Raw genomic sequence first — 26,912 nt, 5'->3', positions numbered from 1 at the left:
TCCTAGGTATTTACCCAAGAGGAATAAAAACATATCCACAAAAAGACATCTTTTCATGCCTCAAGCTTTGAAAGGATGTCCGTTCCCTGGCGGGAACACACAGGGCCTGAACTGCCCACCCCTGCTCTGTCGACAGGCCGAGCTTACTCCAGCAGCATCTCTCTTCTTTTCAGGATGACACCAGCAAGCAAACTACCTGTGTAAAGATGGAGATTTCTCAAGGAGGAGACTTTGCAGCCTTCCTGCTACAAGGTAAGATGAACCAAAGGCTGTGAAGAAGGTTCAGATTTGCAGTGTCTCCAGACAATCACTTACCCCCAAAACTTCTTACTTAGAAATAATTTACAGAAATTGCAAAGACCTTACAGAGTTTCTCTATATTCTCCACCCAGTTTTCCCCTACCAGCATTTAGCAAAACCATGGTGCATTCATCAAACGTAAGCAGATAAATTGGTATGATACTATTAACTACAGATTTTGTCCAGGTTTTACCAGTTTCTCCACTGATCTAATTTTTTTGCTCCAAGGTTCAATTCAGGAGACCATACTGCATTTAGTTATCACGTCTCTTTAGTCTGCTCCTCTCTGTAACAATGCCTTGGTCTTTCCTTTTTTTCGTGACCTTCACACTTTTAAAGAGTACCAGTCAGATATTTTGTGCATTGGCCCTCAGTTTCAATTTGTCTGAGTTTTTCCCCATGATTCAACTGGGGTTAAAGATTATGGGGAAGACACACAGAGGTGAAGTGCTCTTTTCATTGCATTGTACCAGGAGGTAGGTGACACAGCAACGTGCCTCACTACTCTGATCTTAACCTTAAAGTGGTGTCTGCCACGTTCCTCCACTGTAGAGCTACTGTTTTCCCTCTCCAAGCCACACTCAAGAAGAGAGGATTTAAGCACCACTTCTGGAGGTAGGAGGATCAAAGAATTTTTAAATACATGTTGAAACCACAACAATAACTGATAAACATTGGGGGGGGGGGATGCCTGGAGACTCTGCAAATATCCTTTTCCTCCTTAACGTTTTGCCCATTAATTTTAGCACTCATCATTGAATCTAGCCTGCTGCGATTGTTACTATGGTGATAGAACATTTTATTCAAACGATTGTTAGCTTGATTTTTAACTCTTAAATATTTAGACATATGGTTCATGGGCCTCTGTTTATACTCTTGCTCCAGGTCCCTCAAATGTTAAGTGCTTCAGGAAAATATATATTTCATAACACTTTATGCATCAAAGGAAACGTTTATACAATCTGTAGTAGCTTCTGAGGGCTGCCATAACAAAGGGCCACCAACTGGGTACCTTCAAACAACAGATATTTATTCTCTGGCAGTATCGGAGGCCAGAGCCTGAAATCAAGGTGACCAGGTGATCACTTCTTAAGGAAACTTTTAGCCAGAATCCCATCCCTCTGGAAGCAACCTTCCCTGGTTGGCAGGTATTTGGTACGGAAGCTGAGCTTATTTCTATGATAAGACAAACCCCAGGAGTTGTCATCTCCTTGAGTATTGGTCCAAAGAATTCTCTTGAGGCATCTCTCCCATTTCTAAACCTTTCTCAGCCACGTCCCTCCCAGTTATTGATTCTACCTAAGCCACCTTCCTCCCAGACAGGAATCGCTGCAAGACCAAATGTCAGTAGGATTTACCATTTGGAACCTAGAACACACAGGCAGCGGGCCCAGCAGCCTTGGGTTAGGAACTGTTAGGTCAATGCAGTGAGTGTGAAAAGGCGCTGGACGGGGGGGCCCCAGCTGTCCAGGAGTGAGGACTGGCAGTGACCATGGCAGAAGGACGTCTCCTTCGGTCGGTCAAAGTTGCTTTTCTGTGGGTGTCTCCTGGGCTCTGTGCCAGGGGTTCTGAGAAGACAGGCTATTTCTCAGAGGAAATTTGTCGCCTACTTGCAGTTGCTCAATGGCTCCCTTGGTTTCTCAATGCAGGAGCCGGAGATATTTGGCTGGATGTGTATAAATTGCCCAAGGAGTCTTGGCTCAAGGAAGTGGAGCACCCCCAACTTGCTCTGAATCCAAAGAAAAAAGGCAGACAGCCGCAACTGGTAGGAAACATCTCTGTTTCAACGGCTATGTTTCTTCCTACCCTTTGACCCAAATCCTCCTTGGAATCTCAGGCTGAACAGGCACCCTGGCCCGTGTCTCCCAAATGGATTTGCTTTGGGGACCATCGGTCGTTGAAAAGCACAGTGTCTTCGGGAGTGGGCCTCGCATTAGCTTCCTTGTCTGGGAGTTGCCGCTCCGCCAACATCCCTCCCAGGCCGTTCTCTTGGGGGGGCCCTTTGTCCTGACTCTTGCCTCCTGGGATGAAATAATGCTTTCATGCCTCGCATTCTACTCAGTCTCCCAGGTTACGGTGTACACAGGTTGTTCTCCATGTGCAGGAATACAGACATATCTTCTTCATTTTATTCTTGGAAGCTGGGAACGCGACCATTTCAGTGTAATTATATGTGACCCCTGGGCCTTGTGTCGTGTCTTCAAAATAGAGTTCCTCAGTAAATGTTATTTTAAAACCTAATTTGCTCATCTATCTGATGTGCACTTACTGTTATTTTTAACCAACAACTAATATTAATGAGTGTGTCTTTAAAACCTATCGTACTAGGCGATAAAGAGTGAGTGACATGGTAAGTGTAGGCGACTGAGACTCGCTTTCACTGCTGAGCTCAGAGAGGCTCTGAAGAGATGCCTTTTACCCCAGTGAATGTCTGGGGCGGGGGCGGGGGCAGTTCTGTATCATCGGGAGCGTAACCAGCCCGGAGATCGTCCTCCTCTAAACTCTTACCGAATTTTCTTCTTTGTACCTCTGTTTTGACACCTCACGCACACACACTGCGTTGATTTTTAGTTATCGTGCTGTGCATGAAAGTCCTTTCTTCTTAACTAGAAGTTACTGGTGTTTTGTTTTGTTTTTATTTATTTTTTATTATTACTTTGACTCAGGTGCTAAGTTTCTGAATTGTTAAGACCATACTTTCTGCTGCTTTTTATCAGCCAGCCCCTTGGTATCATATTCAGGTGCCCGACAGGTATGTTGGGAGGGAGACATTTATTCTCCACCTGGGAAAAGCTCCTTGGAACGGGGTGGTTTCTCACCCTATTTCACTCAGTTCCCATACTCTGAGAAGCAGCCGACTAATGCCAGTTACAGAGACAGTTATTGTATGGTGAGTTACATTTAGAGGTAGGTAAATAAAATTGTCAACATTGCAAATGTAATTTGCCAATCGGAAGTATTCACTTCACCCTAGAGTTTTGTAATGGTCTCCTCCTACCTGATCCTACCTCTGCTCATTCATATTTCCTCTTACCATCACTGTTTATTTCCTCAAATATGTTTTAAGTTCCTGGGGAATGGGGATCACGTGTTAAAATCCTGTTGGCCAGAGGACCACACAAATAGTGGTCCTCTGTGTCTACTGAATGAGTTCCTACTCACAAGAGTAATCGGGGGAAGAGAGAGCATCTCAGATTAAAGGGGGAGGGGAACATACATCAACCCCATTGTGAATTAATGTCTCCTCCTTTTTTCGCAGAACACTCTTGAGCCCATGACTTCAGATAATTTAGAAATGGTAAGAGACTCTACAGAGAGAAAATCTCCAGAGAGATTTAAGTTGCATGTTAGAGATTTTTATTTTGACTTGAAATTTACCTTAAGTATCACATGTGCTAGTAAAATGTCCCACCAGGGCACTGTTTTGAGTTTCTCTGTGACTTAATCTTGTGCCTCATGTCCCTTGAAGATGGGCCCTATTCTGAGTCATGTGTGCGGAGGTGGGTTTCCCTGAAGGGAGGTTCAATTTCAGGGCTCCTCCCTTGTATAGCTCCTTCCAAGGCCCTGAGAGGGGGCCTAGCCATGAGTTCACATGGTCACATATTTTTGTAAAATTGGCAAAAGTAACATTTTTTAGCCACAATCACTTAAGACCTCTGTGTCTTTTTACTTAAACTATCCCTCTGTCAGAATTTCCCCCATATTGGGTGGTATTAGGGTGGCCAAGGGCATTCTGTGTTCAAAATTGCATTCTTTTTCTTACAGAGGCCCCCAAATTGTAGGTACTTCAGGCTCCATGAAACCTAATTTGCTCCTGTCAAAATCTGTGTTGATTTTGACAACACAGATTCCAATCTGTGTTGGAATTAGGGAGACAGACAGGGTTTAAATGTTTCTTAAAGAGATTTTCAACCAAGCCCGTTACTAGTTCCACCAGCACCTCAACTTCCAGAGATACCTGGAGCTGCCGTTCTTTTTGAGTTTTAGGGGGCTTGTGGTGTAAATCAGGGGCTCCTACTCTTTCTCCCTTCCTGGGTCTGCGAAATCATTTAGCCACCTGCCTTCCAGCTTCAATTTTTCTTGCTTTTGTCTCCTCTTTTATTCACTTATTCCTTGTAAATTTATTCCTTGCAAAAAAAACAAAAACAAAAACAAACCCCATCTTTCTGTCACTTCCATAGGGTTTCGGGAGAGAGAGGAGTTAAATGCACGTGTTCATTCTACCGTCTATATTTTCCAGCTAGCTATTGCTAGCCCACAGCTATATCGGGTCCTTAGTTGCAGCAAAGAAATTGGACGGACATCAAGTTTCAGAAAATTGGAAGGAACCGAGGGAGGGAAGGCAGTGAAGACGCTGTAGCCAGGCCTCCACCACCTCCACTGCTGAATATCAGCAGCCCAGGAGATACAGCCAGCAAAGATGAGGCTGGACTTCCCACGGTGGCTCTCCCTGGGGCTCTTACATGGCTGTCTCTACAGTGACTAATTACTGTTTGGGGACCTCTGTGTCCTTCCCTGGGCAGGAACATGCAACTGGTTGAGCCTAGGTCATGTGCCAACACTAACCTCCAACGGACGGGTGGAGTACTTGGCCCCTTCAGTTCCTTAGAGGGAGACAGAGTCTTCCAGACTCACACAATGGAGGAGGCCCCTCAAAACAGAGAGCGTGTTTAGGGCTGGAGAGCCAAGGAGATGACAAATGTCTCCTACACTGGAGCATAGGAAAGCTATGGATTTTTGGATGTTGATTCTGTACGTGGCTCCCAGGGTCAAGATTAGGGTGAGATCAGTGAGGCACTTAAGGGGCAAACACAAAGGGTCAGGCAGGCGCAGGGTGGGCCTGTGAGTGAGCGCCTCCTTCAGTGTCACACCCTGGGGGCCTCCCTTCCCAGTCTCAGCTGTTGCCTGCTGGCTAAACTTTGCTATTAGTTCGAATGGTTTGCCAGCTGCTACTTTTGGGTTTTTCTACACAGACGATCGTAACTGTAAATTCTGCAACTTTTCCTCTTTCAAGTATTTTCCCTCCTATTTATTGCTCTTGCCTTGTTCCATTTTCTAGGATCTCTGGTGAAATGTTGAATGATAGTGGTGACAGTAGGCTGTCCATGACACTGAGAATGATTCAAGTGTTTCACTGTTAACCTTGGAGCTCACTATAGCTTTTAGCATAAATCGCCTTTTGCAAGTTAAGCGTGTGTTCCTCTAGTCTTTGTTTGCTAAGAGTTGGGTTTTTTTTTTAATCAGAAATGGATATTGAATTTTATCAAATACTTTTCTCTCATCTTTTGAGATGAGTTTTTCTTCTTTCATCTGCTAATGTAGTGGATTGCATTCATAGATTTTCTAATGTTGAAACATTCTTCCTTCCATTCTTGGGCAGTCCATACCTGGCAATAATTCATTTAATTACACTATCAATTTGCCTTGCTAATATGAAAACCCTAAATAAAATATCAGCAAAGCAAACTGATGGTTCTATGTTCACAGGTAGTATCTATGTTCATACCTGAGATTGGCCTATAGTAGTGGTGGTTTCTTTCTTGTGGTTTCCTAGTCAGCATTTGGTGTCAGTATTGTGCTAGCTTTATAAAGAAAGTTGGGTATCTTCCCCCACAACCTCAGGTCTAAAAAAGTCCTGGAGTCTTATTTAGCTGTACAATTTTTTATTATGTTTCCCATTTCTTCCACGGTGATTAGTCCATCATTTCAAAAAATTTTGAGCAAATTTCAATCATAATTCATTTAATTAGTGTAAATACATATAGATATATGTAAATATCTGTATATTTATACAGTATATTTGCATATCATAAATATGTAAATATTCATACTGTAAAAATAAATGTCTTAAGTTATTCCCCTTTCTTGTCCTTAACATTATTTATTTGTACCTTTTATTTTATTATTTTAAAGATTTTATTGGGGAAGGGGAACAGGACTTTATTGGGGAACAGTGTGTACTTCCAGGACTTTTTTCCAAGTCAAGTTGTTATCCTTTCAGTCTTAGATGTGGAGGGCGCAGCTCAGCTCCAGGTTCAGTTGCCGTTGCTAGTTGCAGGGGGCACAGCCCACCATCCCTTGCGGGAGTCGAGGAATTGAACTGGCAGCCTTGTGGCTGAGAGGACACTGGCCCATGTGGGAATGGAACCCGGCAGCCTTTGGAGTTAGGAGCACGGAGCTCTAACCACCTGAGCCACCGGGCCAGCCTATTTGTACCTTTTAAATAAACTGTTCACAGATCTAACTCACTGATTTTATGTTGTTAATATTTTGTTAATAAATTTTGTATCTGTGGTCATAAACGGTATTTTTAGTTGTACTTTCTTATTACACCTTTGGTTGTGCTATCAAGGCGACGCTAGCCTCATATAGTAAGTTGAAAGTGTTCCTCTTCTTCTAGTTTCTGGGAGTTTGTGTAAAGTTTCTTCCTAAAATGTTTGATAGAATTTATCAGTAAAGCCATCTGGTCCTGGAGTTTTCCTTGTGGAACTACAAACTCCATTTCTTTAACACGTAAAGGATTATTCAGGTTATCTGTCTCTTCTTAAGCAAACTTTTGTATTTTGAGTCTTTCAAGGAATCTGTCCATTTTTTCTAAGTTGTCAAATTTATTGGCTCAAAGTGGTTCATAACATTCCCTTATCATCCTTTATTATCTGTAAAATCTGTTTTTATGTATCTGATATTAGTAATTAATTCCTGATATTGGTAATTTGTATTTTCTCTTTTTTTCTTAACAGCATGACTAGAGGTTTGTCAATTTTATTGACCTCAAAGAACCAGTTTTTCATTTCTTTTTCTCTGTTGTTTTGTGTTTTCTATTTAATTTCCAGTTCGATTTTTATACTTTCTTTCTTCTGCTTACTTTGGGTTTAATTATTTCCTGGTCTTCTGGTTTCTTAAGGTAGAAGCTTAGTTTACGGATTTATGGTCTTTCTTCTTTTCTGATATAGGCATTGAGTGCTATAAAGTTCAATCTAAGCACTGCTTTAAATGCATCCTTTAAATTTTGATATGGTATGTCCTTATTTTCAAAAATACTTGAGAATACTTCCTAATTTGCTTTTTTACCCCCCTTTTTTGACCAATGGATTATTTACAAACATGTTATTTAATGTCCAAATACTGGAGATATTCCAGATATTTTCCTTTTTTGGTTTATAATTTAATTCTATTATTTGAAACCTTTTAAAGTTATTAAGATTTTGTTTTATGCCTAGAATACGGTTTATCATGGTAAGTGTCCTATGTGCACTTGAAAAGAATGTGTGTTTTGCTGTTGGTCAACTTATTCACGTCTCTACGTCCTTACTGCTTTTCCTTCTTATAACCTTACTCAGGGGTTTCCTGGTTTTAGCACTGAAAGCCCTGCATCCCCGGAAACCCCTCAGTCCCAGGCAAACTAGTATCGTCGGTCACCCTACCTGGGAGTGCACTAATTCTGTCTACTTATTCTGTCAAGTATTGAGAAAGGAGTGTTGGGATCTCTAAGGTTATAGATTTATCTATTTCTGCTTTCACTTCCATGAGTTTTTGCTTCATGTATTTTGAAGCTCTGTTATTAAACGGATTTGGAACGTTATAGCCCCTTGATGAATTAATCATTTTATCATTATTCAATGACCCTTTGGTCCCTGGTAACATTCTTTGCTCTGAAATCTATAATATCAGATATTAATACAGCCATCCCAGCTTTCTTTTGATTAGATTTACAAGAGGTTATTTTTTTCTATACTTTTACTCTGAATATATTTGTGACTTTATATTTAAAATGAGTTTTCAGCAGCATATACTTGGGTCTTGCCTTTTTATACATGCTGCCAAACTCTACCTTTTATTTGGGGTGTTTAGGCCATTTATATTTAATGTGATTATTGATATGCTTGGGTTCAAATCTACCACTTTGATGTTTACTTTCTATTTGTCCCACCTGTTTTTCTTCCTTTCCCCTCTTTTTCTGCCTTCTTTTAGAGTGAATGTTTTTAATGATTCTTTTTTATCTCCTTTGTCAGCTAATTATCTGTGTCTTTTCCTTATTGCAGGATACAAACATTTGTTTTAAAGGAGACATTAAGTTGAGTCTTCCAGTTCACATAATGAAGATCAAACCACCCAAACCAGTTACGGGTCAGTATGATTCAACCAATATTCTCTTTCCTTTTGCCACTGATCTCTCAAATTTGTCTTTCTTTGCCTTTTTCCACACTCCTATCTTTTGTATTTATTAGCAGCAATATCTGAATTACAAGTATAGTTCTGAAGAGGAATTTTTTTTAAAGTCACAAGCTCTGGGACCTAAAGACAAAAATGACAAACGTTACGAGTATACAGTTAACTAACGGAATTGGGAGATCCGGAGAGAGAGATCTTTCCCTGAGTGCTAGTTGAAGTTCACTCATTCCTACATTCCTGTGTTAGTTCATTAATCGGTACAGTAAGTCCTTACTTAATGCCGTCAATAGGTTCTATGACTTTCAGTGAAATGATGTATAAGGAAACAAGTTTTACCACACACTAATTGAGATAAACGAGAGTTAAGTCCCCACAGCATCTCATCAACATTATAAGGAAACGTTATTTGAAGACCTGCTGTATTTGCTGAGTGCCAGTAATACAGGCCAAGCAGAGAAATGAGTAGGACACAACTCCTGTGCCCTGATGCAGCTGGTCCACTGAGGCAGAATAGAAAGAAACCGCCATAGTAGGATGTGATAAGTGCAGCAATGGGGAACACCCAGCACCATGAAAACATAGAGGAAGGAGTGACTAACTCTGTCCCGGGAGTAGGCAAAGGTTTACCAGAGGGACCTTTGGGAAGGTTTCGGACAATAAGTAGGAGTTGGTCAGGAGGAGCAGAAGGGAAGTCCACTGTAGGCAGAGGACACAGCATATCCTCTCAATACTCACACATGACCTCAAGGATGCAGCTACAAGAATGTTCACGCAGTGTTATTTATGGAGGCAAATACTGGTTAGATCAAATCTAGTGCACTCATACAAAGGAATACTTTGCAACCATTAAAAACAAAGAGGGAAATGCGAAAGTCCAAGAAGAGCCAATGCACTCATGTAAAAGAACGTGATGATATGATTTGTTCCATCGAGATTTATTATAAGCAACAGTAATTAAGAAAGATAGAAAGATGAGTGAATCATAGATAGAAAGGAACATATATATAAAATATAGAAATATAGTAGAGAGGAAAATAGATGAGTGAAACAGGACAGAGGTGAGAGAGACCCCAGCATAAATGGACAGGTGATACCTGACAGAGGTAGCATTCCAGAACAGTGGATAAAGCACAGTCATTTCAATACGCGGTGCTGGTTGTCCATATGGAAAAAAAAGTGAAACCTGACCCCTGCTTCATATCACACACAAAAATAAATTCCAGATGAATAACAGAAGTAAATATGAAAGTCTTTTAAAACAATCAAGCTTTTAGAAAATAATATAAGGCAATAGCTTTATGACCTCTGGGTAGGGAAAGGCTTTTTACACAAAACACGAAAAGAACTTACAATAAAGGATAAACTTCACTACATTAAAATGAAGGATGTCTAAGCGTCCAGACAGGTAGTTGGACAAATGTAAGCACAGGGGGAGACTGGGGCCACCTAGTTGGGTGGGTCTTCAGCGGTGGCTGAATAGGGACAGTCCTGGTCGGGGTGGGGCCTTCCTAGCTGAGGGGACGGCAGCAGTGACCTCGGGTCTCCAGTGACATCGTGAACGTTCTCCTCGGCCTCCTTTGGAGATGCTGTCATCCGGGATCAGGAAATGGCACTGGGATGGGGCTGCAGAAGTAAAAGGAGGGAGCGCAGCTGCTCGTGGCCTGTGCCCCCCGAGCGGTGGGGTCAGAGAGAGGCCAAGAGAAGACACAGCAAGGCCGGCCGGCTGAGGAGGGATTCTGCAGGAAACTGGGAAGCATGGAGGAAGGAGGGGGACATCCGGAAGGGGGCAGCCAGGTGGCGTGACCAATTCTGGAATATTTGCAACCTAGGTACCACCTTTAAAAGCCCCCTGGAAGTCTTTGCAAAGATAGAGGACAGCTACGGGCTGGGCTCGGGGCAGAATCACTTCATCAAGGACAGTCAGTGGGAGCAGCACACGGCCATCTTCAAGGCCACATACAAGAAGTACCTGGACGGGGAGTGGGAGGAGGAGCCGCTCAGGTGAGCCGGGAGGAGGGCCGAGGGCCGGCCCGATCCCCCTGCCCCCCCGGGACCCCCCCTCCCCCCGAGCTTCTCTCTGGGCACACACAGGAATCAACTCGAGGACCTGAATTAATCTGGGGCCTAAGAGCTCTTCCTGGTTTGGGGGATTTTTCTGAGAACTTCAGCAGATCTTTTGACAAATTGTACAGAGACTGTTTAAACAGAATGAGAACAAAGGCTGAGATCATGCATTTCGAGAAGGAGTAGATAGCTGTGGAGATGAGAAATAGAGCTTACTTTACACTTTTATGTATGATAGCATCTCTTAAATTATTTTTTTTTCCTGATTACCTAGACAACACAGAAGATCCCAGAGATGGGACCATAAGTCACCACTGCTAACATGTTTCTCTATCTACACCCAGTCTTCCTAAATGTAACATATTAATGTGTAATTATTAAGATACATCACGGGCTGGCCCGGTGTCTCAGGCGGTTAGAGCTCCATGCTCCTAACTCCGAAGGCTGCCCGTTCGATTCCCACATGGGCCAGTGGGCTCTCAACCACAAGGTTGCCAGTTCAATTCCTTGAGTCCCGCAAGGGATGGTGGGCTCCACCCCCTGCAACTAAGATTGAACACGGCACCTTGAGCTGAGCTGCCGCTGAGCTCGCGGATGGCTCAGTTGGTTGGAGCGCGTCCTCTCAACCACAAGGTTGCCGGTTCGACTCCTGCAAGGGATAGTGGGCTGTGCCCCCTGCAACTAGAAAAACAGCAACTGGACCTGGAGCTGAGCTGTGCCCTCTACAATTGAGACTGAAAGGACAACTTGACTTGGAAAAAAAGGCCTGGAAGTACACACTGTTCCCCAATAAAGTCCTGTTCCCCTTCCCCAATAAAATCTTTAAAAAAAAAAAAAAAAAAAGATACATCACTTTCTAACCCTGGTCAGCAGGTTGGCCCCATTCACCCCACCTTGTGACTGTGAAAACTGAGCTCAAGCGTTTGAAGTGTCTGCTGGAGCTGGTTTCAGGAACTAGCTTTCCTCACAGCTACTGTAGATCTCAGGAATGTTCTGGCTTCACACGGAAGTGAAACCTCTCATCTTGCCATCAAGTGGATCTTGAGTTTCCTCACTTCAGGGCACGAAGTCCTAGGGCTGAGCCCTAAGAGCAACTACCTGAGACCTGAACTGGAACCCAGCAAGGTTCAAGGGTGTACTGCCTAGCTAAGCACTTAGGAATTGTGCCAGTTGTGAAACCATCGGTAATTGTCCATCGTGGGACTATTTCTACCAGAAAAAGCTACAAACCCTATACATCAGGAAATCGGGGCTTTTTTTTTCTTTAACGAGAGCCAGTTTATGAACACACCACTGGTTGTACGGCCCCAGGACAAGAGAGCATTTGTGCCCATCACCCAAGTCAGGTCCTTAAGGGGTGTTCCCCAAGGGTGGGGTGCTATTCCCAGCCTGGGAGAGACTCCACCGCTCCGCCCGCCCTGCTCTCAACAACTTCCAAGGTCTGCGCCCACCAGGACCAGCCAGAATGCGATTTGCCCCGTGGCTCTTACCCCTGGGAAGGGCCCTCTTAACTACCCATTTCTGGTCCTAGTACCGAGTCTGCCAGCATTGCTCCTTGCCAAGGAGCCTGCCATGGCTCTGACTAGTGTTTCTTTCTTTCCCAGTACGGCCACGTTCTATTTCCTCCTTCCTAGCTGCATAACGGCAATGCCAATGGAGGTCAAGAGCCCGTCAGGTAAATGAACGGATGGGGTGCTGGGGGAATGCCTCAGTGAGCCCCCTTAGGGAAGTTCCACGCAGCAAACCTGCACAGTGGAGGGGACCAAGTGGAAAGCAGGTGCCAGCTGCAGGTGCCAGCTGCAGCTGCACAGTTCCTGGTTGGATGTGTGGTCCTCCTAGCCCAGTTCCCCAATAATGGAGGTTGGCACTATCTTCAGGGGTGACCTGGCACAGAGGCGAGTGTGAGCGTGCATGCCACCAGGCTGCTTCTGAATATGACTTCATTTTGTAGATGTTCTGTAGAACACTGACCTCCACATGGACATGACTGATCTAGGTGCGAAAGCAGATGCGGACAGGTGTGACTGTTCGCTCTCCCTGCCCACGAAGGCTAGCTGGCCCTAGGAGCAGCCCTCCTGGGAGGCTCAGCCCCTCCACTTGGGAAGCTCACCCTTTTGTTGGGTGCTGTCTAGTAGAACAAACCACTTTGGATTTCAAACCAACTTCCTCTTGGGCAAACACCTCCCATACAAGCCAACGGCCACCCAGACCCCCCACACGACTCCCCTTTCCTCTCTTCTTTCCCAGGGGTAGCCTGTGTCCTGGGCATACACTGGACTAGACATCACAACTTCTTCCTCTATTCACTTAACCGGACCCTGAAGGATAGAGTTGGTACGTCACTGCTGAGATGGGGGCTGCCCACGCTCAGACCGTGTCCTTCAGCTTTGCTGGAAGCACGTGACTGACACCTCAGTGTCGCTTTAGGGGAGTGGAGCTGTGCAGGCAGAAGGGGGTGGCTTAGTGGCAGTGTTGTGACCCGAAGGCTCTGTCTCTGAGCTGTCATGTTTCTTAAAGGCGACAGATCAATAGGGACAAAGCCCAGTCAGGTCCACAGGGTTCCTTAGGCAGCTAAGGTCCAGGCCCAGCCCAACTGTCCACAAACTGTAGTCTCAGGCCGGTCATCTGACGCCCCAATCCCCGTTTCTCATCTGAGACGTAGAGCTGATTGATGACACCACCCCTGTCTACTGCACACATTTGTTGGGAAGAGCAAAATCCAGAATTTCCGTATGTGAAAGCTCTTTGAAACTGAAATGCATGCAGGAAAATACGGATGGTCGTTTGTTTGCTTTTTTTACAAATTTGTGGAAGCAGTTGCATGAGCAAAGTTTACTTTGTCATTAATTCCTTGAGCTGTTACACTTATGTTTTACTTTAAATTATACTTCAAAAGTAACATTGACAGATTTGCAAGGGAAGCATTTCTTTCCTTCCACCCCAGAGCCTGGCATCGAATCTCAGCTTCTGTACTGACTGGCTGTGTGACCTTGCGCGAGTCAGTCACTTCTGTGTGTCAGTCTCCTAATCTGTGAAACCGGGGTGTTAACCAGACCCAACGCATGGGATCCTGGTGGGAACTCGATGAAATGATGCGTGAAGTGCTAATCAGCTCTCGTTCACTGTTAGCTGCAGTGGAACAGCAGTGTGACTTGTCACGTTATCCTAAGGAAGGAGCTAGCAGTATATAGAGCTGAGCGCTGGGGAGTCCTCACAGGGCTCCTGCCCACGTCCCAGACGGGCAGTCGAGTCCAGGTCTCAGGCTGTCCAGGTGGAGGTGATGGCTGGGTGCGGGGTCCGGGGGGGGGGGGGCAGGCTGGTGAGTGGAGTGGTATCCTCCCGCTAGACCCCGAGGGCGTGTGGCCCTGTGCTGCGCCGATTGCCGTGTCTCAGCTCAGCTCCTCCAGCTCCTACCTGGTGCTGGCCTGCGAGGACGGTGTGCTCACACTGTGGGACCTGGCCGAAGGTGAGCCCCCACTTCTGCCTAACACCTGGATGGATCTCCAGGGACTGAGACTCCGGGAGCTCTGAACTCCTGCAGGCTCCGGGCCTTCTTTCAGATCCACTGTTCTTGAAGTCACCCTGGGGTGCTGGTCCTGCTTTCGCCTCATTCACTCATTCAACGAACATTTATTGGACCTAACCGGTGCTAACACGTCCGCTCCCCGATACGGTTACTGAGTGCTTGCTGTGCTGGGCCTGACGCCAGGTCCCGGAGCCCACCCGTTCCCTTCACCGCCACCCTCCAGACAGCACCTGAGATTACAGCGGCCCCAGCCCTCCTCCCAGCCCCCAGGTCTTCCTTCCTGCTCCTCCCCCCACCCCAGCAGCAGGAGGCTCTTTGCTATTGAAGCTAAGAGACCTACACAGTGGTCAGTGCGCGACCAGCAGCTCTTCTGGGTGGGTGGCACCTCGGTGGGGTCCCTGGGGCCAGCTCTGTCGATGCAGAAAAGCAAAGGTATCTATTTACCCCAAACTGACCAGCCTCTAAGGGAGCGTCTCCCTCTAACCCAACTTTTACAAAAGCCACAACTGAATCAGTGGTCTGTCAGTTTACAAATGTGTGGTTCATTTGACAGTGGAGGTGGCCTTCTTCCCTGGAAGCCCTCCCGGCAGACGCGTAGGTGAGGAGACGCAGACATGGCGCCCTGATTACTGGGGAGCTCGTGATCAGATAGCACAGCTGGCTATTCTCAGGGGGCCTTCTGTCCCGTCCATGACACCTTCCTCACCTGGGCCTTTTCCATCTGAGGAACTCGGTGGCTGTTTCAAACGGGGACGTGTTCCCCACTGAGTGCTAAGATAAACACCGCTAAAACAACGCTCCTGAACGTTTACTGGTCGCACCCACGGCATTACTGAAGTCGCGAAGGTTATGTCAAGAGCAGAAGCATGACCGTCATTTCACAATCCCTTGCCCAATAGCGTGTTTTCGTTTTTCTGGAGGGTGATAAATTCTTGTTATTTGTCTCCTAGCACCTGGTCAGGACTTAGCACCTAGCACCTCCTTCTCGTGCCTGAAACCACTGCCCCTGCTGCACCGCGACCTCCATGGTCAGCTGGGGGTCAGTGCGTGGCGGGGTTGCAGCCCCCTTCCTTCAGCTCCAGTGCTGAGCCTGCCCCCCCCCCAGCTCCACTCCATACTCAGAAGGGGGCCCCTGAAGGGGGTGCCCAGTGCTTCGTTTTGTCCTTATATCCCTCCTAAACTTGCGGGTCCACATCCCAGCACCCAAGGCTGCATCCCCATCCCCTTCCTGACCTGCTTGTGTGTCATTGCTCTCCAGGATTCCCTCTTGGGGTCATCGCTCTTCCTGAGGGATGTTTCTGCCAAAGCATTCACTTCCTAAAATACTTCGTAGTCCACAAAGGACAGAACATGTATCCTGAGGGTCCAGTGAAATCCCACATCATGTGTGTGGTGCTGTGCACAGACGCGTCTCTCCATCTGGTGGCAGCCAAAGGAACCCAGGGACCCACCAGCCGTGTGCTTGTTGAGAGGTCAGTGGCTTGAGGGCAGGATGGGGCAGACGACGCTATGTACTAGTGAAACACTGACACCTCTCCGACCAGAGTCCACTTTTCCTATAGGCACCACTCTCCCGACGAGCTTCTCAAGACCACCAGTGTCTCCTATACGGGGGTATATAACATCTTCCTAACAAAACTGCATGATGGCACAGATGACATCTTTCATGTCCCACACAGCCACGAGGGTCAGTTTTGCCAGAATAACCACAGCCTTTTATCAGTTTCCCCAAGGGCTCTCTCTCTTTTAAATTATGAAATATTTTATGCATGCAAAAGATCTATACAATAAGTATTTAGTATACACATATATATATATAGAGAGAGAGAGAGAGAGACAGACAGACAGACAGACAGACAGATAGACACAGAGAGAGAGAGACAGAGCTAGAGACAGAGGGAGACAGACTCCCCCATAACCACCGCTGAGCGTAAGAAGTATATCATCCCCAGTTCAGGTAAGGCTGTGGCCTGCTCCCTGCTCACCTCCTCTCTCTTCCTCAGAGGTAACTGCCTCATGCCTGACCTACTGCTGTAGACAATAAGCCATCCCACAGCTTGATGGCTTCAGAGGACAGTCACTGTTTAGCCCCTGACTCTGTGGGCCGGTCCTTCTGCTGGGTCTTCCTTCAGCTCTCATATGTGCCTGCAGCAGCGGGCAGCCCGGCTAAGGGCTGGACGGTCCAAGCTGGCCTCACTCACACACCTGGCAGTTGGTAGGCTGTGGCCAGGGCACTTGGCTCTCCTTCTGGTGGCCTCTCCTGCAGGATTCATCCCCTGGTAGCTGAAGGGTCCCCAGCAGCAAGCGAGGGCAGCCGCCCTGCACAAATGCTTTCCCAGCCTCAGCTTGTGTTACTTGGGACAAAGCTCGTCATGTGGTCACACCTGCATTCAAGCAGTGGAAAGACAGACTCCACTTTCCGATGGGAGTTGCTGCCAAACATTAGGGCCAATTTTTTTTTCCAATCCATCACCTCATTTTTCTAAATTCATTCCTTTGAATTCCTTTAAAAATTAGCCACATCCATATGCTGGTATCTCCAAGCAACTTACTGCTTAACTGCATATGGAGGGAACATAAGTGGCGTCATATTCTTTGTATCCACCAACACGCTTTTCAGTGCTATTTATTCTCTAACTTGCTTTGCAACATTGTTCATGAGCGAGCCTCGCACCTGCATAGCCCGTTCCTGCATAGCCCGTTCCTACCCTCCGCGCTGCATTGTATCCCACTGTACCGCTCCCAGTTTCTGCTGTGACGCACCATCTCCACCATGCCTCCTGATGCTTGTATACAAGCGTTCCTGCAGGACCTCTGCCTAGGAGAGGAAAGCGAAGCTCTGAAACTCCAAGGATGAGTGTGTGTCCCGTTTCCCACAGGCCTGTCAAGCACCTGGATGAGGCCATCTGTGCAGTGGCCCCCGTCCCAGCCTTGCCCGGTATGGTAGGTTCCTCTTCAGTGAACGTCTCCATGTTTCCTTCACAAACATTTGTTGAAGGCCTATCATGTGCTAGGCGCTAGGCTAGCTTTGGGGTACACAGGTAGGAAAGACAGTCGCTGACTTCACAGAGCTCACAATTCAGGAGGGCAGACAGGTGAGTCCCCAGGCAGCTGCCCTAAACATGAGAAAAGCTGTGGTACGTGACGCAGTGGGTGCCATGGACCAGAGACAGGGGTCCCCTAACAACCTGCAGAAGTCACTGGGGGGGGGGGGTGTTTTCTGGAGGAGGTGACAGGACAGCTGAGCCGAGCCATGGGAGCTAAGAGGGCAGCACGATGGAGGCGGGAGAACGCTGTCCGGGCACCACAGGAAGGCCAGGTGGAGGCAGAGGGGCCAGACCAAGGAGGGTGTGCATGAGCCCTGTATGGGGTAGGGGATGGAGCAGGGGAGCAACACACGGACAGGGAGGGGTGTCAGTGAGGAGGCAGGCTCCACAGTGCTGGGCTGCCTTGCTGTGGCCTAAGGACAAGGAGGCAGTGAGCCTGGTTCCCTAAGCCTCACAGGGCCCGCTGGAGGGACGCAGGCATGGGGGGAAAGGGTGATTGTGGTGTGGCCCTGCCAGGGGGGAAGGGCTGGTAGGACCCCCCCAGGAGGCGCTGAGAGCCCAGGGCTGGAAGTGCAGATTGTGTGCTCACCAGCGGGTACTGGTAGTTAAAGCCATGGGGCCAGCAGGTACGCCTGGTCAGCGAGGAGTGGGTGGAGAAGGGGTTCGCTGGGGGACCACCATCACTGACAGGACAGGGAAAATGAGCTCACCAGTGACTAACAGGGACACCCCAGGGCCACCAGGAAGGGACTCCTGGAAGCTCAGGGAGGAGACCCTCCTGTGCTGAAGAGAAACCAAGTACCTCGCGGATACTAGTGTCCACGGGGGACAGATGGAGCGCGGGGAGGGGGAGTAGCGGGAGGACGTGGGTGTGAGAAAGGGTACCTGGTGTGGCAGCGGGAGGAGGACGCAGGGTCGGGGAGGGTTCTGTAAAGGCTGGGTGAGTGGCACGTGCTCATCTGCAGAGGAAGGGCCTGGGCAGGAGACAGGCTGACTCAGCTCTCAGGTGAGGACGTGTTGCTGGACTAAGCAGGCGCCCGGGAGGTGGGAGGGAGGGGCATCTGCCCGATGCAGAACTGGATCCTGGCCCTGCGGAGGCTGGCTCTGCAGCAGAGATGCCAGGGGGCTGGGAAGAGAAGCCAGAGCAAACTGGGGACAGACACAGCATTGGATGAGGGCCTGCTGCTGGTGGTGGCCCCAACGGGGTTCACATACACACCTGCCATTCCCCTGAACAGGGACAGGGGCTGTGAGCCCCAGAGCTCGTCAGTTCTCTCTGTTGTCACTTCTATGTCCAGCTGCTTCTCTAACTCCTACTGGGGTGAGTGACGTAGTAGAGAAACCCCCATTCACTGTCCTTCTGCTTCCCAGGTGCTGGTCTTCTCCAGGAATGGCTCTGTGCAACTCCTGGATGTGGCCAAGCCTCAGATCGTCTGCGCCTTCGCTCCTCCAGGAGCCCACCATCCGGCGGGGCACTGGACGCCAGTGTTCGTCGTGTCTTTACAGCACCCGTATTTCCTGCTCCGAGGTATGGAAGGGGGACCACGAGGGCTGCTGCCCAGGTGTGTGGCCGGCTGACCATTTCCCTGACTCTTAGTCCCCTCACAAAGCCTAGGGTGACCAGTCTGCTTCCCACCCTTCGCCCCCGGCCACCACAGACCAAAAGTCCTCACCAGGCACTTAGAGGAAATGCCAGTGGCCTTGTCTCTGGACTCCTGCTGCTGCAGATCAAGTGAGCCCCTCACAGCTCAGCCCCAGGGACCCAGACTTTGTAAGCAGAGAGCAGCCCCCACGTACCCACCTGGGCCACAGACACCACCGAGAAAATCATCATCATACAGAACACGGCGCTCTTGTTCCATCCTAGGAGACCCTCCTGGGGAACCAGAGTCCACCGACAGTGCCAGCGACATCCAATCTTCTGTCTTTTATTTTCATTTCGACGCCTACCCACTCCTGGAAAACACCGTAAGGAACTGCACCATTTCTCAAACTGACCTGACGGATGGCATGGTCCTCGCCCAGATGCTGCCCTTGGAGAAAAGATGCGAGAGCTTCCTGCAGAGGAGGTAGAGTTCTGGGTCTGTCCCCCCGGGCACAGAACTGGGGTTGGCTCTGGGTGAGGAAGAGGAGGTGGTTTGGTGGTAAGACCCTTTCGGCACTGACAGTCTCCCCTCACTGAAGGATTCCATGGATGGCAGCCCGTGAACCACACTCCCATTCACATTCGGCTTGGTAGAAAGGGAGGACTGAGTTCAGGCCAGTGGGAAAGAAGGCTCCAGCTGGTGTTTCCTTCCTGTCGAAGCTGTCTTTTCTTTTTCTGCCTTCTCGATTTTTCTAAAGCATAGCTGGGCTATTAGACACAGTCACTGAAGGCAGGGGTTGGTAAATGACGGCCTGGGGGCCAAATTCAGCCCACTGCCTGTTCTTTATAAAGAAAGCCTCAGTGGGATAGTCAGGCCATGGGCTTACACACATCCTCTCTGGGGCTCAGCGGCAGAGGGAGGCTGTACCAGAGACCACATGGCCCATAGAGTCCATAGCGGTCCAAGACCCCTTTCCTTTATCCACTCTAGACAGACGCTTATGGCTGGCATTTCTCCTCTTACCCGCCCCTTTCTGCCTTCCCCGCCCCCATCCTGCCAGCACTCACTTGCATCCTTTCTGCTGTGAAAGCCTAAGGAAGTGACTCAACCCATTCTGGAGAATCAGGTCTCTCTTCTGATCCATGCACCACAGATTTCTGGGACTCGCGAAATCTTGTTGATTTCTGCCATGATCTGACTGTACATTTTAGGTGGAAAGAATCATCAGCGGGGCCCTGTATTCTCATCCCAGGCCAGTGACTTTGGCAGGTCTCTTCCCTTCCGGGCACTGGAGGTCTGTCTGTAGTGTGAGCTCGGAGACTCTGGGATTGCTCCCTTCTCCACAACATCCCCTCACGACCACGTCTCCCTTCCTCTACTTACTCTTTCCTCAAGAGGAACAGAGTAGATACTCAGGTTTCAGTTCGGACTCTACCGCTTACTGTGAGACCTTGGGTGAGTTACTTAGTCTCTCAGAGCCTCAGTTTCCTCATTCATTCAAACAGTTTTTATTGAGCACCTACTATGTGCCAGGCTGTGTTCTGGATATTTCAATGATGCCTAATCTTCAGGTTTTGAAGGTATTTGGTGAGATAATACATGCAAAGTGCTAGGCACAGGGTAGTCACTCAATGAATGGAGGTACAAGAACCATGATGATGGGTCCCCTCTGGGTTAATCCTGGGAAAATTCTACACATCACGACGAGGGGCACCACAGCTCCCCGCATGACTGCAGTTTCCTGCCGCATTTACTTCCTTCGGAGTTGTGGTGGGTTTTGGGGGGACCTTTTGGTATCTCACGGAGGGAAGCGTGCTATTCATCAGGAGAGGCGTGTATGTGGCCAGTGGGTCTTGGGGAAGGAAGATAATGAAGAAGGGAACAGGTGACATTTCCCCTGCTTGAACATTTACCCAGAATGCTTGGCTACTCCTCACATGGAAGTTTATTTTGATACTAGATGACTTGTTCCTAGGAGGTGCAGCTGAAGAATTTAAGGGTGAAGTATCACAATGTCTACGACGTACTTTCCAGTGGTCCATGAAAACATGTATAGAGAGAGCCAAAAAGAGAGAATGTTAACAGCGGGTGAAACCCAGAAAAATATTTAGAGAGAGAGACAGAAAGAGAGGGAGAGAAAATGTTAACAGCGGGTGAACACAAGTGAAGGGTCACTGTACTACTTGCAACTTTTCTACAGGTTTGAAATTTTCCAAAATAAAAAGGTGGAGGAAATGATGACATACTATTTACAGTCTAATCCCTGATATTAAGTAAAAGAGAGAAGACAGAAAATGTATACACCAATAGTAACAGTTGTTATATTTGGATGATGAAGTATGTGTTTTTGTTTTTTCAGTATTGTCCGTATTTGCAACTTTTCCACACACAAAAAATAAGCATTATTTTGGTAAATTTAAAACAATGCTTAGGGGGAAAAAAAAAGACAGAAAGTCACGAGTATGAGGCGAGGTTATGGCACAGCGAGGCTGTTCCCTGGGGGAGGGCACGGCATGGGTCTCCCTGTGCTCTGGCCTGATGACGCTCAGCAAACTGTTTAACGAGCCTGTTAACATTTCTGTCCATTTTCTGTCTAAACCCCTCCTTTTACCGGCCTAGCCAGGGCGAGCCACCCCACTTCACCCAAAGCTAACTGGCTACCCTACCGGTGGGTGGGAACAGACCACGGGCCAGCAGAGAGCTGGTCAGCTCAGGAAGCCTCAGGCCCGAAGGGACATTCCCTCCCTCAGCCACGGCGCCGGTGCCGGGGCGGTTAGTACTCAGACCCCTGCCAAACCCCACTTAGCCCGCAAACGTGGTTTCAAGGATAGAACCACTGCCATAAGAGTAATTCCCCGTTGCAAACGATATTCATTATTTCTGTTATAAGTTACATCTGCACTTGTAGAAATGTAGAAGACAAGATAATGCAAAAAAGAAAACTTAGTAACCCATAATGCCGTCAGCAAAAATCCCGGCCACACCATTATGTTAGTGCATGTCCTTCCAGGCCTTTTCCTCGGATACTCCACTGAATTGAGATCATGCTGCCTGTTCAGCTTTCACCTTCTCTTGAGAAGACAGGCCCTTCTGCCGTGACTTCCTCCAGTCTCCTCCACACCACCCCCCAACTGTCTCTGCTCCAGGTCAACAGTTTAACTCCCAGGCGCCACATCCCGACCCCTCCCGGGAAGGGGCCACAGTGCTGGGTGCAAGGAAGAGGCCGAAGTCAGTGGGACTGCCTCGGTGGGGCACCGGGGCACAGGGCAGAGGGAACTTAGGGATGTTCTCCTCGGGTCCAGGGACCCAGCAGTAGCTGGGAGGGACGCACCCTGTGGTTGCTGCAAGCCGTGCTCGAAGGAATATTTACTTGGGCCTAATCACAGTGTTCCAAAAACACCCATTTTCTGAACCGGGTCCCAGCGATAAATCGGGAGGCACTACCATTTAAAGAAGGCCTTCCTGTTCTCCTTGCTCTGAGGCCTGATATCTGCCTTCCCCAAAGGGTACCCACCCATATTATGAACACTTTCAAACGCACAGCAGCTTTGAAAACAATCTCAGTCCCACCCACACACCCACAACCTAGATTGCCATTAACATTTTACTCTTGTTGCTTACCACACATATCCATGGACGCCTCAAAGATTTTAAGCCTATTTTTTTTTCTATTTATAGCTTGTCTGAAAGTTTCCATTGGCCCTAAAACGAGGTGAAACTTTAAGGCAATGGGTTCATGTGGCAATAGAGTCAAAGTTTGAGACTTGCAAGAGTCTGTCCAAATTGTTCTCACAAAATCTGCCCTGGGCCTTTGGGAAGGAGCAGTATAAATGGAGCCCGCCTTCAGGGCTTTGAAAGGAGGCCAGTCCTGTGAAAGAGCCACACACCCTCCTGCTGCCCCCAAGCCTGGCTCTGGCTCCTGCTCCCATCCAGCCCGGGCCTCCAGGGCACCATTTCCATCTGGCTTCCCTCCGTTTTAGTGTCTGCCACCGCCAGCTGGGTCAAACTTCTGACCACAGACAGAAATTTCAAGACACCAGGAAGCAGACAGAAACAGTCGCCCTCCCCTCCCCTCCCTTTCTCCCTTTATTCCCTGTGAAATGCAAGGCCAAGAAAGGTACAGGTTCTACCCACCCAGCTTTCTGCCGGCAGAGGCTTCTGGGATGACCCGGCAGACCTGGGGCCCACTGGGCTCCCTTGGTGAAGGACCAGGCGGGCCCCATGGGGACACCAGGTGACATTTCCCTTGAGGCTGCAGGAGGAGGGTGAGGGGTGGTGTTCTGACTGCCTTTGTTACTATCCCTGGTGTGGAAATGGGGGGTCCATCCTAACTTACCTTTGCCTTTCTTGAGAGACAAAGGGATGACTGCCTGGAAAATTATCTATAGACGCATAGACCCGACATGCAAGCAGTCAGGCTGCCTGAAGTCAGAGGCGCTGTGGGGAAGAGCAGAAGTCCATCTGCCCTCCCACTTTGCGGATGGATGGTGCATCTTTTTGGAAGATGTTCGCACACCCTGTCAGTACCTCACTTATAAACAACAGACAGCAGCCGTACTTTGTTACGCCATCCTGGGAGGGAGAAACCTCTGCTTGCTGATGGTGGAGGGATGGCGTTCTCGGGTGCCATAGAGGGCTTTTCCGGGGGGTTCCTGCCAGTCCATGCCAAGCCTCAGATAAGCCCGGCACCTCCCCAATCCCTCCTTGGCCCTGAGCACTCCCAAGGGAATCACACTGCTGCCAGGCTGGTTCCACGCAGGACGCCCTGCCCAGCTTCCACTGAGGTGGATAAGCCCTCCTCTGCTTCCCAGGGCACTGCGGTCCCTTGGCTGCTCTGTAATCTGCATCACAGTCACCCTACACCACACACACACACACACACACACACACACACACACACACACACACACACCCCCCCCCCCCCCCCCCCGCCTCCTGATTCAGAGAAAGAGCCACCCGGCCCCTAATGAGACAATTACTTCCTCCTGCATTTGGGGTCCCAGGCCACCCCTCCCCCAGGACACCACGATCTTCTTGTCCGTGCAACCTCCTCCCCTCCACCAGCTGGTCCTAATCACGGCACATGTGCCCCCCATGGTCCCATGTTAGCAAACAAGCAGGCACCTTCCCACTTCCACAGCCCCTGATTTCCCTGACCCCGCGCCCGGCTCCCAGGAACTGTAGCCAACTCACGGCTGCCCTCTTCTCCCGTTTGCTCCCCAACCACGGCCGACTCACCGTTGGGGAGGCCCCACCTTCCTGACATCCTCACACGGTCCCTTCTGTGCGTTTGTCCCAGTGTCTCCGTAGGGTAAATCCCTAGGGGCAGCCTTCCAGGGTCCCTGCATCTGTAACTGTGATAGTTGTACCCACCGGCCTGGAGAGATGCTGGTCACTCCATGTCCTTACCCCTTCTCCGCACTGGCCAAGACATGAGGGACGGAAATCCTGTCACTTGGAAAGTAAGGAGGTCGCGTGTCTTCTGTGGTGTATGTACCTCGTATGTTTCTCTCCTTCCGTGGCTTCGGTCTTTTTCCTCTGCGTGGGCTCATTTCCTTCGATGTTCAGAGTTCTCTGTCAGTATATTGAGACTAGTTTTTCCCAGTTTGTCTCTGGGTAGGAGTAATGTTGGTGGCTTGTTCAGCCAAAGGGAAGTTTCAAATGTGGCGTCGAGTCTCCAGCCCCCCCACACACACCATTAGGCTTCACCGAGAGGCGGTTATAAAGAGCTTCAAATTCGGGGTGCGAGACCTGCAGTATGACCGGGGGTGCACCGGGGACCTCGAGCGCACGACGGGGCAGACCTCAGTGTACTCAGGTATAAAATGGGTGGCAGTCGTACCTCCTTGTAGGACGCTGCCTGGCGCGTGCAGGAAAGGTGAGCCATTCCTCAGCACTAGGTCACCAAAGAAAGCCCTTCGACGCACCAACGTGGCTTTTGAAAACTCACCCCCGTTTTCTTTAACACATTAATGGCTTTATTTCCGGTCTTCCTCTTAAACCTTGTCCTAGTTCCCTCTATTCGGCTGCCTCCTGGGTGGTCGCTCAGTGATTCTATGTTGTTTGGATCCCCTGGCCCAGCAATGTCACCGTCACTTACTTACGTATCAGCAGGAGCGCAATTAAAATGAACCTTGACTGAGCACCCACTGTGTGCCAGGTACAACGCTAACGCTCTGTGCGCACAGCTTATTTTTTTACTATTATTATACCTGCCATACAGTGAGGAAGCTGAGGCTAAATGGCCCGTCCAAGGGCACCAGCTTGTAAATGAAGGAGCAGGGTGTAAAACACAAGCCGCACGGGTCCAAAGCCCGAGTTTCCCACCTGCACACACACTGCCTCCCCCCACCACACACAGGCAAAGACACGGCCCCAGAGGCCTTCACTGCAGCCTGGATCACATTAGCAAAAGACTGGAAACCCTAAGTGTCACCAACAGGGAAAAAGAAAGAGGCAGATCTGAGTGCAGCTGCCGGAACTGATGTCAAGGCTCTGTTTTCAGTGAAAAAAAGCAGGATGCAAAACCGTGTGTTGCACACTTCTATTTCAGCTTTTAAAAACAGGATTATCTGCATGTCCGTGCTTGTGGGAAAAGAAAATAAGGATCTAAAGTGAAGAGATTCACTTTTAATTGTATGCTTTTTGTATACAATTGTATAACTTGTTATATATTAATGACTTATCATTAACTTGTGTAATTTATTTACTTTTAATCGTATAAAATCAATCTATTTGATTTTTTTTAAAGCAATGTATAGATTACTTTTTTAGGTTAAAAAGGCTTTAACGTACTGAGTAGCAGACACATCTCCACGTGGTGTTCCCCGGGCAGAGCCTCGAAATGGATCCAAAGCTGTAATCACTGTCTTCCCCCTAAAAGCGCTCCTCCTCCTGCTTGCTTTAAGCTTTACACTGCCCGCCCGTTCACTCAGGCAGCTGAGGCGGAAACCTGGGCAGCCTGCACCCCTTCCCAGAAGAGGCCCCGCCCCCCCTGCTTGCAGGGGCCAACTCTGCATGCAGAATGGGGGTGGAGCCTGGGCTTCTCTCATTTTTCTGTACTGAACATGCATTCACTTGTTATTGAAACAAACAAACAAACCACCCTCTTATTTTTTAAAAGACCCAACTCAAACTCTATCTCCGCAGGCAGGGTCCATCTCTTCTTCCTATCTGCATTATAACCTCTGTTGCATTTAAACGCCTCCTTCTACAAATGTCCTCTCACTCTTATCACCCTTACTACACTGGGGACAAAGAGGGGCTGTTTTGGTCACTTTGGTCTTCCCAACACTTGTACCCATGCCTGTTGCTAGCTTATTAAATGGAGTTGTTGGCATTCTGACATGTTTCATGTTGGTCCATGCAAACAGACTTCCGTTCCTAACGTCACTGTGCCATCTGCCACTGTCCACCTCCCGGTTTAGAATGCTACCCCTCAGGCCTTCAGTAAAAGTGTTTTGGGTGCTTGCTGTGTGTCCTGAGGACACAGAGGTGAAGCACACGTGTGTCCCCTGGAGAGTTCCTGATATGAGCACAGGGAGGTCAAGGTCAGCCCTGGGAGCCTGAAGGCCAGCGTGGGGGCCACAGCACAAAGCAGGTTCCTCTCATCTCCCTCTGTGTGGCCCCAGGTTTCAGAAGCGGGAGAACAAGGAGAACGAGCAGCAGGAGCACTGGACCCGGCTGCACAGGTACTCCTTGCTTCTCCAGACAGAGAACACCAAGAAGTGACGGGGCCGCAGCCCCGGGCCCTGGGGAAGGGTTTCAGCAGCACAGGCTTTGCCCCAGGAGGCCCTCGGAGGAAGAGACACAGCCCCAAAGGACTGCAGCTCAGCAGGCCCGAGGGGCCTGGACTTGCAGTCTGGGACCTCCACAGAGCCAGGAAGGGGAGAGCTACTATTTTGGGGGGCTTCAACCACTATGCCGCTTGTCAGAGCCCTCAGGCAGACAGATATGTCACCCAAATAAACAGCAATGTTGTTTCCAGACTCCAGAGTTGCTGTGGTGTGTTCATTCCCCACGGTCCAAACCCCAGCGGGGACCACTCGCCTCACCCGCCCAGGAGAGCCACTTTGCTCAACTGAGTAAGACACCCACCCACCCCAGCTACTGTGGCCCCTCTTTTCCTCCACCCACTTCTTTCCCCTCCCTGTGCTGGCTCATAACCTTTATGGAATCGCATTGGAGAGGCTGAGTCTCAGAGTGGTTGAGTGACTG

The 26,912-nt window shown here is 48.8% G+C and overlaps 1 protein-coding gene across 6 annotated transcripts in view; it reads left to right on the top strand.

Moving 5' to 3' along the window:
- Positions 1-26,649, top strand: part of WDR93 (WD repeat domain 93) — a 35,048-nt gene extending 8,399 nt beyond the window's left edge. The window contains exons 5-17 of one of the 6 annotated variants that reach the window (XR_004422359.1): positions 174-252; positions 1,950-2,065; positions 3,560-3,598; positions 8,343-8,427; positions 10,302-10,473; positions 12,141-12,211; positions 12,784-12,870; positions 13,883-14,002; positions 15,321-15,534; positions 16,942-17,000; positions 18,481-18,637; positions 18,977-19,178; positions 26,327-26,649. Coding sequence is in view for 5 of the 6 variants with exons in the window: in XM_033100219.1 (XP_032956110.1) it covers positions 174-252; positions 1,950-2,065; positions 3,560-3,598; positions 8,343-8,427; positions 10,302-10,473; positions 12,141-12,211; positions 12,784-12,870; positions 13,883-14,002; positions 15,321-15,534; positions 16,942-17,005; positions 18,481-18,637; positions 18,977-19,178; positions 26,327-26,426 (1,506 nt within the window). In the remaining variant the exon portion in view is untranslated. Of the gene's footprint in view, positions 1-173; positions 253-1,949; positions 2,066-3,559; positions 3,599-8,342; positions 8,428-10,301; positions 10,474-10,810; positions 11,043-12,140; positions 12,212-12,783; positions 12,871-13,882; positions 14,003-15,320; positions 15,535-16,941; positions 17,006-18,480; positions 18,638-18,719; positions 18,851-18,976; positions 19,179-26,326 lie in introns of those variants that run through there. The other 5 variants (XM_033100219.1, XM_033100221.1, XM_033100220.1 and 2 more) reach the window with 5 other exon arrangements.
- The last annotated feature ends 263 nt before the right edge of the window (positions 26,650-26,912 follow it).

Source organism: Rhinolophus ferrumequinum, chromosome 28 (assembly GCF_004115265.2).
Source record: "Rhinolophus ferrumequinum isolate MPI-CBG mRhiFer1 chromosome 28, mRhiFer1_v1.p, whole genome shotgun sequence".
In the NCBI taxonomy this organism is placed as follows: Eukaryota; Metazoa; Chordata; class Mammalia; order Chiroptera; family Rhinolophidae; genus Rhinolophus; species Rhinolophus ferrumequinum.
This window is presented reverse-complemented; position numbering and strand designations above follow the sequence as displayed.